At 46.3% G+C, this 15,184-nt stretch overlaps 1 protein-coding gene and 1 long non-coding RNA gene across 3 annotated transcripts; one reads left to right on the top strand and one right to left on the bottom strand.

Moving 5' to 3' along the window:
• Positions 1-1,090: 1,090 nt before the first annotated feature.
• NCR3LG1 (natural killer cell cytotoxicity receptor 3 ligand 1) lies at positions 1,091-14,423 on the bottom strand. Of its 2 annotated transcripts, XM_005612198.4 has the most exons (5): positions 14,024-14,423; positions 10,005-10,352; positions 4,994-5,320; positions 3,375-3,468; positions 1,091-2,553 (listed from the first exon to the last, which is right to left on the bottom strand). In XM_005612198.4, the coding sequence occupies exons 1-4, from the start codon at positions 14,076-14,078 to the stop codon at positions 3,380-3,382; spliced, it is 819 nt and encodes a 272-aa protein (XP_005612255.2). In that variant the 5' UTR covers positions 14,079-14,423; the 3' UTR covers positions 1,091-2,553; positions 3,375-3,379. The 2 variants fall into 2 exon arrangements, with proteins under 2 accessions (XP_005612255.2, XP_023501898.1); XM_023646130.2 differs by lacking the exon at positions 3,375-3,468 and having other exon boundaries at positions 14,024-14,388.
• Positions 5,236-6,021, top strand: LOC138925050 (uncharacterized). Its single transcript, XR_011440709.1, has 2 exons — positions 5,236-5,350; positions 5,829-6,021. It is a non-coding gene; the product is annotated as an uncharacterized lncRNA (long non-coding RNA).
• Positions 14,424-15,184: the final 761 nt, after the last annotated feature.

The raw sequence follows: 15,184 nt of genomic DNA, 5'->3' as shown, positions 1-15,184 counted from the left end.
GTATGAATTAGGACTGCCCCAGGGAGAGAAGCCCAGGGCATCCTCACCTACATGCCGATCTATGTGGCCAGATTCGTATCTAAAGTTATATGACCGCACAATAACCAGACCCCATCTCACTGAAATCATTTAATGACTTTTTACATCATCTTTTCTTTTTCCAGTAAAAATAAGTCATGTACCCATGCCTTATAAAATTAGCCCTAACCCTCAACTCAGGGCAGCAGCAGCTGCTCTGCCTGCCCATGGGCCCTGTCCCCATGCCAGCGGGGGCAGCAGAAGCGGCGGCAGCAGAAGCTCTGACTGCCCATGGGTCCTGTCCCCATGCTATTCTATTCTCTAAATAAAAGAGCACTACTGCCAGATCTTAAGAGTCTAAGAAATCTTTCTTTTGACTCCTCAGCTCACTGACCCCGCATCAAAGGTCATCTCTCTTCTACTTCCTGGTCCAGAGAGGGAGGCACCTTTTACAGATAGAGATTTACCTTACAAATGTAAATGTGTCCCAACAAGGGCAAGTTCCATTCCCCAGAGCCTCCTTCCCTGTCCCAGTTTATCGAAAGCAATCAGCCCCAAACAATCCCGATGCCAAAGAGACATATCCTGGGGTGGCCAATTTCAGGTCCCTACAAGGACTTCCCGAAGGAAGAGAGGGCACCAAGGAAGTGAGGTATACAGAATCGTTATATACCCCCATACAGGCTGTTTCGCATATGATTGAAATGTCCCTCCCACAATAGTCACAAGATTGCCCTGTCAGCGCAGCGCTTGATGGACACAGCAGGTAGTGGGTCTGCTATCTCGGTGGGCGTAGCAGGAGGCAAACCTATTGTCTTGAGCTGGGTGGTCACAGGTGAGTGCAGCAATCAGTTCCTAGCCTAAGGAAAGATGCTTAATCCTTAAGGGAATGCCAGCATTGGGAGGGGGAGGGAAGTTGCACCTTTATCTCAAGGGCCTTTGCTCTTGCCATAGGGAATATCTAAAGCAGATATACAATGCATGGTCAAGGCGGCGGTCAGACCCTTTTGGAAAGACAAGGTCAGGCCAAATTAGGTTTAGACAAAATGGCTTCCTCATATACTCCAATATATCCTATTACTTGCCATTTTTATTTGTCACTACCAACAGCACACTAGGTTCCCTTTTCTGCACATCCTCACCAACACTTGTTATTTCTTGTCTTTTTGATGATAGCCATTCTAACAGGTGTGAGGTAATATCTGTTGTGGTTTTGATTCGCATTTCCCTGAAGAGCAGTGATGTTCAGCACCATTTCATGCACCTGTTGGCCATCTGCATGTCTTCTTTGGAAAATGTTGCTTTCTTTTTCCTGGATAAGCTGATTGGCGAGAGGCTATCCAGGCGGGCAGCTTGAGCAGCCTGCTTCGAGCAAGCTGTCTGGGTCATCAGGAAAAGTAATACTTATACATTCTGAGGAAGCTTGTGGTTTCTGCTGTGTGGCCCCGTGTAACCACTCCCAATGTCCTATTAGTGTTTCCTCCACCTGAATAAGCCGCGAATGCACCATAGTGAGAGTACCCCATTATAATTCTTCAGTCCCTCCTTGTGTCAATTTGGGTCTTCAGAGAAGCAGCTTTCCAGACAGAATTAGAAGTACAAGAGAGTTATTGGGCGTAAAGTGTGTGAAAGATAAAGGGGAGAGGGTACAGGAACAGGCGGAAAGACCTCCAGAGCATGTTGCAGGTCTGATACCTGTGAAGGGAGAGAGGGGGTAGGATCGAGTAGTAAGGCTACAGTGCAACCCTGAGAAAGTCTCGGCCACCCCCACAGGGAGCTCCAGAGACTCCTGCCTTGTTCAGCCCCTGGCTGGAGCGCCGGGGGGAGCATGGCATAAGCTTAAATACTGCAGCAGGTCGCTGAGGTAGCGCAGCTGGAGCATGCTGACCGAGCACGCCCTTCCTAGCAGGCTCTCTCTAGAGGGGGTCTCAGCAGCACATCTCCATGGTTATTACAAGTTTTGATCAAAACTCAGCTTTCTGAGGTGCTACATCAGTTAGTTTTTGCTGTGCAAAAAGCCTAAGATGTAGTGGCTTTAAAAAAATAAGTATTTCTCACACATTTGAGAGTTGGCTCTGTCAGCGCTGATGATGTCAGGTAGATTTGCTCACATGTCTGGGAGTTGGGTGGCTGTTATCTGATCTAGACCGGCCTCCACCAGAGCAACTAGCTGTAGCTTCCAGTGTCTCTCATCCTCCAGCAGGCCAGCCTGCATGTGTCCTTTCACTAACGTTAGAAGCACAAAAGACAGCACATGGAAACACACAAGGCCTCTGGAGGCCTCGGAACTGGCATGAGACAGGAACTCACTCCTGTCTCCTTCTGTTGGTCAAAGCAGCAAGTCACAAGGTTGACCCCAAGGGGCAGTCCCAAATTGGAGAACACCGTGAAGTTACATGGACATAGAGAAGAGTGAAGGATTGGAGCCATCGGTAAACCACAGAATCCAGGCTGATGATGAAACTTGAGTGTCTTTTTCAATGAGTATCGTTGCCAATTGTCCGCTTACCATGACAGCACCTGGATATTAGAAGACTGAGGAAGGCAGGCAAAATGAGAACATTCACAAATATCACAAGAAACATTTGAAAACTACTTTATATCCAGTTTTCTCATTGGCCCAGGTCTAATCAGGAGAATAAGTCCCATGAATCAGCTGGCCAACTTTAGATAAACAAACAGCCTTTTTTCTTGATTAAGTGATGCTTCTACTTTCCCTAAAACATTGATAATGAGCGGTCTTAGCTATGGCACAGTTACTGCCTTGGCAGGCCCATAAATAACTGAGGCAATTCTATTTTCTTTTAACCAACACGTTTTTACTGGTTTCGGGCCTCTACAGCTTGAGTGGTTTTATTTGCTATTTTGGCCATAGTCAGGGATAAACATGTTTGGAAAGATGTTTTGGTTTGGGAACCTAAGGGTTAGAAATTGCTGGGGAAGCCAGTGAAATCTGGTGGTAAGTTATCCCACTGAGCTGTTAACAGAATCTCAGCACCGGGAGGAAAGACTGCCCCTCTCCCAGGTGTGGTTTCTCTGTGTGAGAACAAGTGCCACCCGCACACGGCTGAAAGGCCTCATCTGACCTACTCAGGTCAGGTTTGATTCACAGTGAGATGATTATCAGGAAGAGGCAGAGGATCTCTCCAGTGCATCTCCCCAGAGTCACAGGCCACCACACAGAGATCAGATGAGAAAGTTCTTCTCCATGCAGCATCAGAAAAAGCCACACGCTACACTTAGAATCCCCCAGCATCAACCCCCAGAACACCCCAACCCCATCCAATGGCCATGACCCCTGAACTCCCAGGGCCAATGCCACAGCACAGAGCTAAACTCTGCCTTGGAGCCCTTACCTTTTCTAAAAACAGTAACATAAACGCACCCATCCAACTAAGACAAATACAATAAGCAGAATAATGATCTTCCAAGGAGCTGTGTCCTCAGATTCTGCAGAGAAAAAGAGGAGGAGGACGTTAAGAGCAAGCCCAGAGACAGCACACGGCTGCTGCTAGGATCTGTGTGGTTGTGTGTCACTTTTCGTGTCAGAGAGAGAACAACCAACCCTCTGCCCATACGTAGTGGCATCCTCCATTCCTATCACACACACCTGCACACATCAAACACTGTGTTTAGCACTTGCCAGAAATGCACCACCATATTAACACCACACACACGTGCCACACAATGTTCAAAGCTTCCACACTACTACACCATCTCATATCACGTATATATTGCTATAGCTTAAATGTCTGTTTCCCCCCAGAATTCATATGCTGATATCCTAATGTCCAAAGTGATAGTACTAGGAGGTGGGGCTTTTGGGTGGCGATTAAGTCATGAGGGTGGAGCCCTCGTGAATGGGATTAGTGCCCTTATAAAAGAGGCCTGAGAGAGCTCCCTCACCCCTTCCACCATGTGAGGATACAAAGGAGAAGTCTGCAGCTTGGAAGAGGGCCCTCACCCAACCATGCTGGCACACTGATCTCGGACTTCCAGCCTCCCAAACTGTGAGAAATAAAGTTCTGTTGTTTATAAACTACGCAGTCTGTGGCAATTTGTTAGAGCATCCCAAACGGACTAAGACAAGCAGGAAAACCCCTCACACCATATACACAAAGCATATCTCAATTTCACACTCCACATGCCCCACACATACCCTGCACAAATCCCTATGCACACCACCCGCACACACCCCTAGCCATTACTTCCAAGAACAATTCCTCTCTCCCTCCAGGACCATCCCAGGCCCCATCTGGCACACCCAGACCACATCTCCCAGAGTCCGTGCTCAGCCTCTGCCTTCCTTACCCCCCTCAGCTCCAGGCAGATGCATTTGATCACTCAGGATCAGAGCCATAACCACAGAAGCCAGGATATGAGCTCAATGAACCCCAATCCACTAGCAGGAGGGGTTCTGGAGTGAGTTGCGTCATCCTAAGCTAAGGACCCAGTGTGCCTGGGGAAAGTCCTGGGCATCAGCAGGAACACTATGGCCACCACACCTAGGGCACAACCCATAAGACAGAACTGCTGATTCAGTCTCTACCAACCAACAGATTGCTGTGGACCTGGAGCCTGGCCGGAAGAGCTGCTGGCAGGGCTGGGACCCTGGCCCCTGACAAACCCTTATCTTCAGGGGACATGGAAATGATCCTGTCCCCTTTGTCCCAGTGGCTGGCAAGCTTCCCACTCCAACGAATACAGACGACCGAGATCACTTAAACTGCCATGAGCTAACAAGTAGCCCTGTTTCCACATGAGGACTATTGTCAACACTCTCCACCTATTAGATCATCTGCCCTGGCTTAGGGACCTAGTCTGGACTGCTGACTTTGGGGCTGAGCTAGGCCAGACCAAGCTTTCTCTCCTTCCCCATTGGCCCTCATCTTCCCCTAGACTGCCTGGGAGCCAAAGTTTTATGTTATACCCCCTCGAGGTGAAGAGCAGACAAAATGTCCAGGAGGATGCTTACCTGTCAGAGTCAGGGTGGAGTTGAACCTCTGGGAGGTGACCATGGATATGTGTCGAACCTCACATTGGCAGATGATCATACCATCTTCCGGAGAGGGCTTCAATATCAAGGAGCTAGTGACATTAAACGTACCATCCGAATTCTTGATGGTGGGACCAGTGATGATGCTCTCAGAAACCTCCAGGTACTGGGGGTCCTTCTGGGTCCATTTTTTCCATGTTATGTTAATATTCTCTGGATAGAACCAACTTGACCTACACGAAATATTTTTGCCTTCATTAGATTTCACCATGGCTTGCTCCGGAGACAGGTTGCTGACTGGGGAAGCTGCCAGGAGAGAGAAGTCATGCCTTGAGGGTAGGTAGAGACTAGCTTATAATCAGCCCAATATCTGACCTATGGCCAGCCTTCAGGAAAGCTCAGTGAACTGAATAAGATTCTGCTTAGGCTAAATATTCTGGATATCTTGGTCCCTATGTCAGCAGGGTGCTAATATGCTGTGACCCCGATTCCCACAGCCATTTATAAAACAAAGTTTCTTAAGTTACTTTGTGTCATAGACACCTTTGAGATTCTGAGGAAAGCCTTGGAACAATGTTGTGTACAGACTGCTAATGCTGCCAATTTCCATTCTTCAATGACACATCCAAGTTACAGCTACATCTCCCAACCTCCACTGCTGCTGGGTGTAGCCATGAGAACACAGGGTCTCTAGTAGTTTGGATGTAATCAGAAGTGGCAAAAGCAACTTCCAGGAAGTATCTTTAGATAATAAGGGTATCATAAACAAAAGGACCGCGCCCTTCTCTCCCTCTACTCTTCCTCCTTCCTACAGAACAGCTGGAAGACCCTGCGACCGCTAGAGATGGAGAAGACATTTCCAAACATAAGGTGGAAGCTACAAGCTGAGGATGGCAAAGTGACAAGATCAAAGGGTCCTGGATCCCAGATGATCACAGAACTGCCGTATCTGCGCCGGGTTGGCTACATTTGTGTGAAAGAAAAATAAACTACCATTTTAAAAGCCACTGTTGGTTTCTGGTTTCCCCTCTGACATACAAAGACTTTGGAAGTCATCACTCCTATCCTCATAACAAGAAAAAAAAGGTGAGCTGAACAAAGTGAAAAGCAGCTTTTCTTAGAACCCTCAGAGAACTGTGGTGGCAGGCCAAACTGCCACCCTGGAAACTAGAGACAGGCAGGCGGAGAGAATCATGGTCGAGATCACGTCACCTTAAGCCAAAACTGCTAGAGCCATAACCTGGTAGAAGCACTTAAGCAGTAACTCTGACGAGTTGCTGAAGGATGAGTGTGGACTGCCTTGACAGTAAAAAATCTCCTGGGGGCACAGTCTTAGGGGGGCAACCACATTTTAATGGTTTTACCTCCAGGAACCCCACCAGGTTCTCACAGTGAAGATTCAAGAAAAATCCCCTCCTGTTTTGGGCAGGGGGGAAAGAAAAAGTAACCATTTAAAAATATACCCAGTGTATTCTCCATAACAAAGCCTTCTCTGACCTGGGAGAAGGATGATTAGACAACTCCAGCCCCCTTTAACCTTCCTGTCCCACCTAGGATGCTTCTGAAGGTCACAGCCTAGGGGTTCAGGCCACTCAAAGAATGAGATTTAATCATAAGATTATAAACTTCTTCCCCTCCCAACCACAACAGCAGGGTTCCAGCATAATAAGAGTAGAGTACAGCTGAGACAGCTGTAACACGTGGACTCTATTTAAGAAGGAGTTCATAGGGAAACTCAGAAAACAGGGAAGGGGAAAAAAAGACACTAGAGGAAACAGAAGTCTCTGGCTCCTACCGCTACAGCGTTAACATTAAACACAGCCCAGCTCCTAGCCAAATTAACATAGAATCTCACATGAAAAGCCTATTTACCTCAGTTCCTATTACCTGATATAATAGCTGGCTTTCAACAAAAAATTGTAAGGCATGCAGAAAGCATGAAAAGACAAAGCATGCATGAGAAGCAGACTCAGGCATGACACAGATTTCGGAATTATCAGAAAGGGAACTTAAAAGAGCTATGATTTAAATGTTAAAAGCACTAATGGAAAAAGCAGACAACATGCAAGAGCAGATGAATAATGTAAGCAGAGAGATGGAAACTCTAAGAAAGAATCAAAAGGAAATGCTAGAAATCGAAAATACTATAGGGGCCAGCCCAGTGACATAGTGGTTACGTTCTGACTCTGCTTCGGCGGCCTGGGGTTCGACAGTTCAGATCCTGAGCGCAGACCTAGGAACGTTCATCAAGCCACGCGGAGGCAAGCGTCCCACATAACAGAACTAGAATGATGTATAACTAAGATATACAACTATGTGCTGGGGCTTTGGGGAGGGGAAAAAAAAAAAGAGGAAGATTGGCAACAGATGTTAGCTCAGGGCCAATCTTCCTAAATAAAAAAAAGGAGAGGGATTATTCCTTTAAAAAAAAAAAAAACACTATAAAAGAAATGAAGAATGCCTTTGATGAGCTCCTCAGCAGACTTAACATTCCCAAGGAAAGAATTAGCTAGTTTAAAGAGGTCAATAAAAACTTCCCAAACTGAAATGCAAAGAGGAAAAAGAATGGGGAGGGGGGGGTAGGGGGGGACCAGAATATCCAAGAACTGTGGGACAGCTGCAAAAAGAGTAACATACATATCATGGGAATACCAGAACAAGAAAAGAAAAACGAGCAGAAGAAATATTTTGAAAAATAATGGCTGAGAACTTTCTGAAATTAGTGACAGACACCAAAGCACAGATCCAGGAACCTTAGAGAACACTAAGCAGAAAAATACCCGAAAAATCTATACCAAGGCATATCATATTCAAAATGCAGAAAAACAAAGACAGAGAAAATCTTGAAAGAAGCCAAAGGAAAAAAATAGCTATAGAGGAACAAGGAAAAGAATGACAATGGACTTCTGAAATGCAAATAAGAAGAGAGTGGAATAAAATAGTGCTGAAAGAAAGAAACCCACCAGTCTAGAATCCTATATCCAGAAAACTTATCCTTCAAAACTGAAGTATAGGGGCCGGCCTGGTGGCACAGTAGTTAAGTTCCCATGCTCTGCTCTGGTGGGCCCAGGGTTCGCAGGTTCAGATCCCGGGCACCGACCTAGCACCACTCATCAAGCCATGCTGTGGCAGCATCCCACATAAAATAGAGGAAGACTGGCACAGATGTTAGCTCAGTGACAATCTTCCTCACACACACACACACAAAAAAGTGAAGTATAAAGACTTTCACAGACCAAACAAAAACTAAGGGAATTTGTCACCAGTAGTCTTACCTTGCAAGATATTAAACGAAGTTCTTCAGAGAGAAAGAAAATGATATAGGTCTGAAATTAGAATCTACATAAAGAAAGGAAGCATGTCAGAGGAGTAAATGAAGGTCAAATCAAACATTTATTTTCTTATGCTTAATAGATCTAACAGATAATTGTTCACTCAAAATAATAATAGCAACAAGGTATTGGGTGGTTATAGCATATGGATAAGTGAAATGAATGACAGTAATGTTACAAGAGATGGGAGGGAAGATCAGGGAATACTCTGTTATAAAGTGCCTGCCCTACCATGCAGCAGTACAGTGTTATGTGAAAGCGGGCCTAGATTAGTTGCAAATGTACACTGAAAACTCTAGGGCCACCACTAAAAAAAAAAATTTAAAGAAGTATATATCAATATACAAAGAGAGGAGAGAAAGTATAATCATACAAAATGTTCAGTTGAAACCAAAAAAAGACTTCAAATATGCATTTTTCTATAGGAAACCCACTTTAAATATGAAGAGCCAGAGAGGTTAAAGATAAAGAGATTGAGAAAGATACATTACACTAACACTAATCCAAAGAAAGCAGGAGTAGCTATGTATATGAATTTCAAAGCGGCCTTCAGAACAAGGAAAATTATCAAGGATGTCAGGTAAAAACTAAGGAAATCTGTATAAACTATGGACTTTAATTATTAATAAATAATCAACATTGGTTCATTAATTATAACAAATATACCATACGAACCTAAGATGTTAATAATAGGGAAAATGGCGTGTGGAGCTGGAAATAATATGGAAACTCTGTTATCTTTGCAAGTTTTCTGCAAATCCAAAACTGTTCTAAAAAACAAAGTCTATTAATTCTTTTTAATTTTTATTTTAGGCTTTCTGTCAGTTGCAGAGGAAATGAATCCCAGTTAATATACATTCCTATCCCCAAAATTAATATGTGTAAAACATCTGTTCTTTAAACCACCCAGTCAGGTGTCTTTCGTTATGACAGTCCCAGCAAACTAATACACTCCCCAAGCAAATTCATATATTATCAGACCTATTTATAATAGAGTGGAGCTCAGAGAGGTGCTTAGGGGATATTGTTGTCGTTATAAGTCTTGACTGAACACCTCCCTCACAGCAGCACTCGCTGAGTATTTTCATACATCATCTTCTGTAATCCCCAGAACGCTATGAGGCAGGTATGACTCATTGCCCCATTTTGTACAGGGGAAACTTCAGGTCCAGAGATGTTAAACGACTGGCCCCGTCACCCAGTTTGGAAGCAGCAAAGCTGGAACAAGATTCAGCTCTGGAGCCAGAGTGCAGCATCTCTCTCCTTTTCCTGCTACCCTTCAGGGGCACCTCTTCAGTGAACACTGATGCCCACACGCTAGGTGTGTTATATCATAATTATTATGGTTATCTTTAACAACCACTTACAATGGGCCAAGCCCTATGCTAAGCATCTTACCTGCATTTTTCGTACTCTTCCCTACAAGGAATCTCTAAGGTAGGTGCTATTACATTTCTTTAGAGGGGAGGCATTAAGGCCAGCATGATTAATAACCTGCCCAAAGTTTTCCAGTTGTCCATAGAAGACCAGGACTCAAACTCATGTCTGTCTGACTCCTAGGCCCATGCTTTAAACCTCTGCTCCACTCGGCCCACCCACATCTCCACCCCAAGCCTCAGCACCATGGGAACCACAGGGCACGGCCCTCAGGCACTCACCCAAAACCTCTAGCCAGACTCTTCCCTGTGCCTTCTCAGGGGTGACGACCAGCTCACATCGGTACTCTCCTGCCTCATGCAACTGGACCGCAGGCAGCTGCAGTGAGGCGTCTCCCCTCTTCAGCCTTTGTAGAGACACAGTGGCTCCAGGTCGCAATGCCTTTTGGTGGTGTCCGAAAAACTCAAACAGCTTGGACTCTTCTTTAGACACCTGATTCTTCCAAAACCAGGTGATACCCATAATCTTGACGTCCAGGTATGGGGAACCAGGGACCTTGCAAACGATGGTGGTGTTGTCATTCAGGAACACTTTCTGAGTCCCCTGTGCCATCTCTACTTCCAGGAAATCTGTGGCAACAAGAGGCTTCAGTTAAGGGCGACCCTTGGAAAAAACACAGTCCTGGTACTCTCATACACTACCATGTAACTGGAAACAAATTCCTTTTTTGGGGGAGGGCGGGGATGGCTTAGGTACAGAGGCCCTGAATTCATAGTCCTTCATTAATCCACATAAGATCCTCTAACTTTGTTCTTTTTCAAGATTGTTCTGGCTATTCTGGGTCCTTTGCCACTTCATAGGAATTTTAGAATTGGTTCATCAATTTCTACAAAGAAGTCAGCTGAGGGGCCAACCAAGTGGCGCAGCGGTTAAGTTCACAAGTTCTGCTTCGGGAGCCCGGGGCTCGCCGGTTCAGATTCAGGGTGTGGACATGGCACTGCCTGGCAAAAGCCACGCTGTGGTAGGCATCCCACGTATAAAGTAGAGGAATGACATATAAAAATGGCAAGCAATAGCATATATTGGAGAATATGAGGAAGCCATTTGGTACAAACCTAATTCGGCCTGACCTTGTCTTTCCAAAAGGGCCTGACCGAGGCAGTTGAGCATGCATTGTATATCTGCTTTAGATATTCCCTATGGTAAGAACAAAGGCCTTTGAGATAAAGGTGCAACTTCCCTCCCCCTCCCAACTATTGGCATTCTCTTAAGGATTAAGCATCTTTCCTTAGGCTAGAAACTGATTGCTGGGCTCACTTGTGACCACCCAACTCAAGACAATAGGCTTGCCTCCTGCTACGCTGCCAAGATAGCAGACCCACTACCTGCTGTGTCCATCAAGCACTGTGACGACAGGGCAATCTTGTGACTATTGTGGGAGGGACATTTCACTCATATGTGAAACATCCTGTATGGGGGTATATAACCACTCTGTATACCTCACTTCCTTGGTGCCCTTTCTTCCTTCGGGAAGAAAGGCCCCGGGCCATGGTCCTCAGATTTGAGCTCAGAATAAACTGACCCAAATTTTCATTTATAGATTGGTTATGGATTATTTTCGTCGACAGGAAGATGGACACAGATGTTAGCTCTGGTCCAGCCTTCCTCAGCAAAAAGAGGAGGACTGGCAGCAGTTAGCTCAGAGCTGATCTTGCCCCCCCCCCCCCAACAAAAAAAAGAAGTCAGCTGAGATTCTAATAGGAATTACATTGAATCTGAACATCAGTTTGGGGAGTACTGCCGTCTTAACAACATGGTCTTCAAATCCATGAAGATGTTTTTGGGATGTGCTATGCAACCCAACCCCCCAACCCCCCCCCCCCCAAAATTCATTATGTTGAGGCCTTATCTCCAATGGAATGGTATTAGGAAGTGGGGTCTTTGGGAGGTAATTAGGTGATGAGGGTGGAGCCCTTATGAATGGGATTAGTGCTCTTATAAGAGACTGAGAGAGAGGAGAGAAATGTTCTCTCTCTCTCCACACCTGATGATATAGCAAGTGTCCATCCACAAGGTAGAAAGAGGGCCCTCACAAGGAACCAAAGCAGCCAGCACCTCGATCTTGGGCCTCTCAAGCTCCAGAATTGGGAGAAATAAATTTCAATTGTTTAAACCACTCGCAGCCCAAGAAGATTAAGACAAGATTTTTCATTTATTTAGATCTTCTTAAATTTCTTACAACAATGGTTTTATATTTTATAGCTTTCAGAATATGTTTCATGCTTCTTTTGTTAAATTTATTCCTAAGTATTTTATTCTTTTTGATGGTACTGTAAATGAAATTGTTTTCTTCATTTTATTTTCAGATTGCTCACTGCAAACCTATAGAAATATTATTCTTTTTTATTTCCATTGCCCTCCCCTATCATTCTAAGATGTTTAATGTCTATTTTTTTTTTTAACTGTGTCTTATTTTATTTCTCAAACTTCTGGAAATGGTATTGAGTTTATGCCATTGTTTCTCTCTTGGCACTATGCCTTCAAGATATTTCCACACTGCTATATGTACAGCTAGTCCTTGGCTTGAAGTTGCTGCCAAGTTCTCCATGGTGAGCACTCACATTTGGCTCATCGACAGCCCCACTGAAGGACAGCCAGATGGTCTCCTAGATTCCCACATATCCCACCACCATGACTTGGCACAGCCCAGCCTATTCTGGCCAGTCTACTAAGTGTCCAGTGGTATCTTAAAACCGTTTTAACTTCTATGCTATTGATGAAGATTATTTTGGGCTGGTTACTTTTAAAAACTGCACACAGGAAGGAGGCTCTGAGGAGTAGAATTCGCTTGCCCTTTGATGAGAGACATTTGCATTTGTGAAGAAAGTCTCCATCTGTGGGGGTGTCTCCCTCTCTGCACCAGGAGGAAGGGGGGATGACCTTATCTCTGGAAAGTCTTAATGGGGAAGCATAGGACATCCTGACTTAATCCAATCTGATTCTTATCTAAAGTTATAAGACCACCCAATAACCAGACCCCACCTGCACTATACCATTTAATGACTTTTTTTTTTACATATTCTTTCCTTTGTCTTGTAAAGAGATAATTCACATACCTATGCCTTAAATTTAGCCCTACCCTCAACCTATGTTTACAGCAGCTCTTTATTGCCCATGGGTCCTGTCCTCATGCCTGCAGCTCTTCCTGCCCACTCCTGTCCCCACACCCCGCTGGCAGCTCTTCCTGCCCATGGTTCCTGTCCCCATGCTATTCCATACTATTCTCTAAATAAAAGAGCACTATGGCCAGACTCTGAGAATCCAAGAAATCTTTCTTTCGATGACTCAGCTCGCCGAGCCCGCATCACCATGGTTAGTAATGAATTGAAATCTCTCTTCAAATGCGTTTCCCTCTTCTATAATTAGACAGAAGCGTCCATCAGTGGTCCCCAAAGACGTGCAAGGGAACGTCTGACTGTCCCCACGAGGTAAAAACCCTCCCCTCACACTCAGAGGCCTCACTGGTACCAAGCGGCGTATACTCATTTCACCCTCTCCCCACTTTTCTTCTCAGCACCGCTGGAAGCGCTGAATGTGGAGCGCTCCGCACAAAGGCACAGGCAGCGCTGGTTCTCAAGTCCTACAAGTGCCGGTTCTGCACACAGCAGGCATCAACACATAACTGATGCATCAGTAAGCAAGAATTTAAGTTGGTTGCTGTGTGCCAACCTCATGTGACTGACGCCCCCCCCCACCCCCCCCCCCCGCCCCGAAATCCTCCTTTGTCTTTAGCTGAGGATAAAATTCAAGCGGTGACTTCTGCCATTTACTCAATCCGGTTTGATTCTTATCTAAAATTTGTGGGACCGCCAAATGGTCGGACCCTACCGGCACTGACACCATTTTAACTTTTTTACATATTCCTTTGTCTTGTAAAGAGATAACTCACACACCTATGCCTTAAATTTAGCCTTACTCTCCACCCAACTTTGCAGCAGTAGAAGCAGCAGAGGCAGCAGAAGCGGCAGCAGCAATATGCCGGCAGCGGCTCCTCCTGCCCCTGGGCCCTGTCCCCACGCAGCAGCCTGTCTGCCCATGGGTCCTGTCCCCATGCTATTCTATTCTTTAAATAAAAGAGCACTACTGCCAGATCTTAAGAGTCTAAGAAATCTTTCTTTCGACTCCTCGGCTCACCGACCCCGCATCACTCGGAGTGATCACTCGGATTCTTGAAAGTACAGCCGCGGGCGGGTGCCGACCTCCGGCAGCTGCCCCTCCCCAGCCCTGCCCGCGGTCCTACCTGCGGGGCGCAGCGTGAGCCCCAGGAACGCGGCCAGAACCCACAGCGTCCGCATGAGGGCCCGATCGCCGCGGCCGACTGCTTCCTCCTCCACGGCCCCCGCCCGGCGAGGTTTGGGGACCTGCCCGGGCCTAGATCCGCCTCGAGGCCGCCGCCCAGCGGGTCTCTCCTCGAAGTTCAGATCCTAAGATGGAGCAGGGGAAAGGAACACTCCTGTGCGGTGGCCCCGCTGGTACGCAGAGGGTATCACCCCTCGCGCCCCCCTGCAATCCCTGCGGAGTCGTTTCACAGAGCTGAAAACTCGTCACGAGAAATTTGCCGCCGCGTTCGGCAGCGGCGGGGCCGGGGAGAGGATGGGACTAGTCAGGTGGCACTGTCACCCGACCGGGGAACCCCGCCCTCCCGGGCGGCCAGGGACCGCTGCCAGCTGACCTAGCCTCCGCGCTGGCCGGGCGGGGCTGGGCTCGCAATACGGGGCAGCCTCGCGATTCACTTAGCAAACTGTGAGCCAGCATCCGGTTGACCCGAGGCGCTGTTCTAATGAGGATAACGGGTGTTTAATGAGTGCAACGCAGGAGCACAGCGTCGGCCTTGTGCGTGACTGTTCTTAGCATCGACAGATTAAATATTACTTTTTTTTTTTTTTAGATTTTTTTTTATTTTTTTCCTTTTTCTCCCCAAAGCCCCCCAGTACATAGTTGTATATTCTTCGTTGTGGGTCCTTCTAGTTGTAGCATGTGGGACGCTGCCTCAGCGTGGTTTGATGAGCAGTGCCATGTCCGTGCCCAGGATTCGAACCAACGAAACACTGCGCCGCCTGCAGCTGAGCGCACAGACTTAACCACTCGGCCACGGGGCCAGCCCCTAAATATTACTTTTTTTTAAAAAAAAAAAAAACTTACCTTACCTAAACCGAAAGGCAAGTTTGTATCTCCAAGACGCTTCAGTGAAACGTCTGAAGGCAGCCTTTGATTTCACATCCTCTCACTAACCAAAAAGTAGCTTGTGACCTCCCTTGTCAAGCAAAGCCTAAAATGCTCATTCAGTGGTCATTGTTTTACCACCTCCAGACCAGTTTTAGAATCAATTTAACTGCAAAGTTCAGAACACGCGTGGCCTTGCTATTATTATAAATGCACACACCTATTTCCTTAGCATCCT

The sequence above is a fragment of the Equus caballus genome, chromosome 7 (genome assembly GCF_041296265.1).
Source record: "Equus caballus isolate H_3958 breed thoroughbred chromosome 7, TB-T2T, whole genome shotgun sequence".
Classification (NCBI taxonomy): Eukaryota; Metazoa; Chordata; class Mammalia; order Perissodactyla; family Equidae; genus Equus; species Equus caballus.
This window is presented reverse-complemented; position numbering and strand designations above follow the sequence as displayed.

What these genes read in the sequence shown, in the direction of transcription:
- NCR3LG1 (XM_005612198.4), bottom strand. Translation starts at nt 14,078, where the DNA reads ATGCGGACGCTGTGGGTTCTGGCCGCGTTCCTGGGGCTCACGCTGCGC. An exon ending in AGTCTGGCTAGAGGTTTTGG is followed by an intron (nt 5,321 to 10,004) that starts GTGAGTGCCTGA and finishes CTCTCCTGGCAG; the next exon opens with CTTCCCCAGTCAGCAACCTG. An exon ending in CTCCACCCTGACTCTGACAG is followed by an intron (nt 3,469 to 4,993) that starts GTAAGCATCCTC and finishes TTTTCTCTGCAG; the next exon opens with AATCTGAGGACACAGCTCCT.